General features: G+C 36.3%; 1 protein-coding gene across 1 annotated transcript; it reads left to right on the top strand.

Annotated features, from left to right (window-relative positions):
• Positions 1-2,899: 2,899 nt before the first annotated feature.
• LOC128060345 (olfactory receptor 4C46-like) lies at positions 2,900-3,827 on the top strand. Its single transcript, XM_052652744.1, is given in 2 exon segments — positions 2,900-3,123; positions 3,125-3,827. Coding segments are annotated over 2 exon segments (927 nt in total).
• The last annotated feature ends 248 nt before the right edge of the window (positions 3,828-4,075 follow it).

Genomic DNA, 4,075 nt, shown 5'->3' with positions numbered 1-4,075 from the left:
GATCATTCATGGAAGATCATTTTACCTTGGTATTTTAAGTGAATTTTCTCTAAATTCAAGTCCCAGATTTTCTGTGAAACCATTATCAGTCTTTAGGCTAGAAGAAAAGATTTAAACCTATCCAAAGACTTACTTATCTTCTATCGACTTGATATTGAATTATCTGAATAGCCTCTTTCTGAGTGTGTCATATCATTCCTATTGAAAGCTTCTTATCCAAAGAGGAGGTCAATTTAAAAATGGAATTAGTTTTGAATACCTTCAAATATCATTAATATCATCTAAGATCAGAAGGTAAGTTTTTCAATAGTTCTGTTAGTAAATTAGAAAAGGTTGTTATTTTCCATATATAGTAATTGTTATGTTTTAATACTTTTCAAATAAAATAGTAAAACCTTTTACATTCACCACCTTTCTTCAAAAGATATTTGGTAAATTTCATAAACCTAATTTGACAGAAGAAAATACTAGTCTCACAGAGATTAAGAAATTTGTTAGGATCCTTTTCTCTAACACCATATATACTTATTTTGTCATTGGACTTTAAATAATTAAGACTACTCATGAGTATGAAAATAAAACAAATGAATTTCACACACAAAAATATATAAATGTAATATTAGATGATATGAATCATCACTTGTTTAGTTTAAACATGCATATGAAGAACTTCCTGGGAGCAAATGCTGAATATAACTTGGATCTCTGTGACTTCTTTTTTTTTTTTTTTTAATTTTATTTTATTTTATTTTTCTAATTTTAAAATCTTTAATTCTTACATGTGTTCCCAAACATGAACTTCTTTAAAAGTAAAATTAGAGATGATTCTTCCTCAGTCTATCGTATGGTCAAATGTTTAGATGTATCGTTGCCAAAAATATCAATTCCTCCTAATCCTGAGTGCATAAATAGCCATACAAGTGAGGAAGGTCGTCTGTGTGTCCCAACAGTGTGGTGCTTGCATTCATAGGTCTCTTCAAACAGTTTTCATGATAGCCTGGGAGGTGAGGTGGATTATACTTCTCACTTGATACTGAAAATCAGAAGTCTAAGATGCTAAGAAATGCACCTCAGATTAACAAGTAGCAAGTGGGAAAAGGCAAGATTCTAATCTGGGCCTTCTGATTCCCAAACCAATATGCTCTCCCAATGGGATTGTCAGTTTCAAAGTCATTTGCAACATTTTGCAGAAGAGTGTGGGTTCATGCTTTATAGGGAAATTTTCGATGAAAGAAATATGGGTAGGGAAGAGAAAAAGATAAAACTGACCTTTGATGAAAGCAATACCATATAGTTATTAACATTGGGGATTTCGGTAAATTATACTGTGTGTGTACGTCTCTGATCCTTGTATAGGTTGATTAAATTTATATATAAAACTGTCTCTGAAGTAAGATAAAGATAAATATGATTATATTGGTTCCATTTTTAAAAGTTTACTAATTTAGCATTGTTTATTGTAATGATTGTATAGGTTATGGTTTAAGAATTTGAAACAAAATTTAAACTAATCTTAACTCTGCCCTTTGTAGCTGCCTGAGTTTACATAGAATTCTTAACTTCTCTAAGCTTCTACTTCCTAATGTGTAAAATAAGTGTAAAAATGATAGTAGTAAGCACACGTTTTTAGTGAAGCTAAAATAATGAAATATCTTCAGTTCAGTTCAGTTCAGTTTCTCAGTCATGTCTGACTCTTTGCGACTTCATGGACTGCAGCACGCCAGGCCTCCCTGTCCATCATCAACTTCAGGAGTGTACTCAAACTCCTGTCCATTGAGTCGCTGATGCCATCCAATCATCTCATCCTCTGTCATCCCTTTCTCCTCTAGCCTTCAATCTTTCCCAGCGTCAGGGTCTTTTCAAATGAGTCAGCTCTTCACAACAGGTGGCCAAAGTATTGGATGGCCTCTTATAGCACAGTAAATGTTCAGCAACTTTTAACTAATATTATTATTACTACTATATTTTTACTATTATATACTAATTTTTGTTCTCATCTGCTATATGAAAGAAATGTACATAGACTGTAATCATGCTGTGCATATAGCAATTGATCATTAAAGTGTATTTATCAGCAATTGATCATTAAAGTGTGTTTAATGTTATTGGATTTAGGAAACATGTTTATTTTATTGGGCTTCCCCAGTGGCCCAGCTAGTAAAGAATCCGCCTGCAATGTGGGAGACCTGGGTTTGATCCCTGGGTTGGTAAGATGCCCTAGAGGAGGGAATGGCTACCCACTCTAGTATTCTGGCACAGTAGCTTCTTTACCTTTTTATTACTTTCCCAAAGCTCTGTTACACTTTATGTGAACTATTATAGTCTGATACTAATGTTTTTCTGTCTTCCCTCCCCTTACTAAACCTCATCCCACTTCATACAAGTCAGAAAAAGATCATCTTTGAAATTAAATCCAACACACCCTCTCTCTCACGTCCCTCTTCATCCTTACTCTCATATTTTCATTTAACTTACATGGTTTCTCATGTCCTAAGAATAAAGGGAAAACCCCTGGGTTTTGCATTTGTAGCCTTTACATTCATATTCTACCTTTCATCTCAGGTTTGGCTGTTAATGTATGTGAGATCTATTGATTCATATTGGGCTTGCGTCATCTCACATGAGTATATGTGCACAGAAATTCTCCCGCCTGTGTGTTCAGAGTCCCTCATGTCTCTAACTCTAAGCATTCTCTCTCCCCAGGGGAGGATGCAAGTTACGTTTAACAAATCAGAAACATTTTTCCTATGTCAAGAAAAGAACTCAAAAATTCAGAACTCTATAGAACCTGGACATTTATTTTTTTATTACATGGAGAGCCTTAGTGAACTCAAGGTTGAGGCGCTGAAAAGTAACTTTTTTTTTTTCAGGTAGCATAATGAACCATAATACAAAATAAATGGAGAATAGGAACAACGTGACAGAGTTTGTTCTCTTGGGGCTCACACAGGATCCAAAATTGCAGAAGATCATATTTGTTATGTTTTTGGTCGTCTACATCACTTCTGTGGTAGGAAATTTGTTCATCATGGTCATCATTATAGTCAGTCCATTACTGGGTTCTCCCATGTACTTTTTTCTGGCTTATCTCTCCCTTATTGATGCTTGCTACTCCTCTGAATACCCCTAAACTGATCTTCGATTCCCTCCGTGAAAGGAAGACCATCCTCTTCAATGGATGCATGACCCAAATCTTTGGGGAACATTTCTTCGGAAGTGCTGAGGCCATCCTGCTCACTGTAATGGCCTATGACTGCTATGTGGCCATCTGCAAGCCCTTGCACTACACAAGCATCAAGAACTGGAGGGTGTGTTGGCTGCTAATTGGAGTGGCATGGGTGGGAGGCTTTCTTCATGGAATCATACAAATCTTTTTCATCTTCAGATTACCCTTCTGTGGCCCTAATGTCATAGACCACTTTTTGTGTGATCTGAACCCTTTGCTAAATCTTGCCTGCACTGATACTCACACTCTAGGATTATTTGTTGCTGCCAACAGTGGTTTCATCTGTCTTATAAACTTCATCCTTTTGATGGGCTCCTATGTGGTCATTCTGCGCTCCCTAAGGAACCACAGTTTGGAGGCAATGCGCAAGGCTCTCTCCACTTGTGTCTCCCACATCACAGTTGTCACCATGCTTCTTGTGCCCTGCATTTTTGTATATCTGAGACCTCCAGTTTCTTTACCAATTGATAAAGCAGTGGCTGTATTCTACACTATGATAACTCCCATGTTAAATCCTTTCATCTATACCTTGAGAAACGCCCAGATGAAAAATACCATTAGGAATTTGTGTAATAGAAAAGCTATTTCAGGTGATAAATAAGAGGTACACGGAGACCAGCATTGATTTTCCTGGTGCAAAGTTCAGAAGGACATTGTTGATGCTTTCAGCAAAGAACTTTGAGATAAAGGGGGGGAAATAGCCACTACAAATCATAGATTCCACAATGGGCAGAAGAAATGATGCATGAAATGTGAGACAACCTGGCAGGAGACTACTTTTTCATGTTTGGAACATTCTGCCAAGTTAAGACTTAGTTTTTCTAGCTTTATCTATCTATATGCCTTAAT

The sequence above is a fragment of the Budorcas taxicolor genome, chromosome 2 (assembly GCF_023091745.1).
Source record: "Budorcas taxicolor isolate Tak-1 chromosome 2, Takin1.1, whole genome shotgun sequence".
In the NCBI taxonomy this organism is placed as follows: Eukaryota; Metazoa; Chordata; class Mammalia; order Artiodactyla; family Bovidae; genus Budorcas; species Budorcas taxicolor.
The sequence above is the reverse complement of the archived record's forward strand: the minus strand, read 5'-3'. Positions and strand labels throughout refer to the sequence as shown.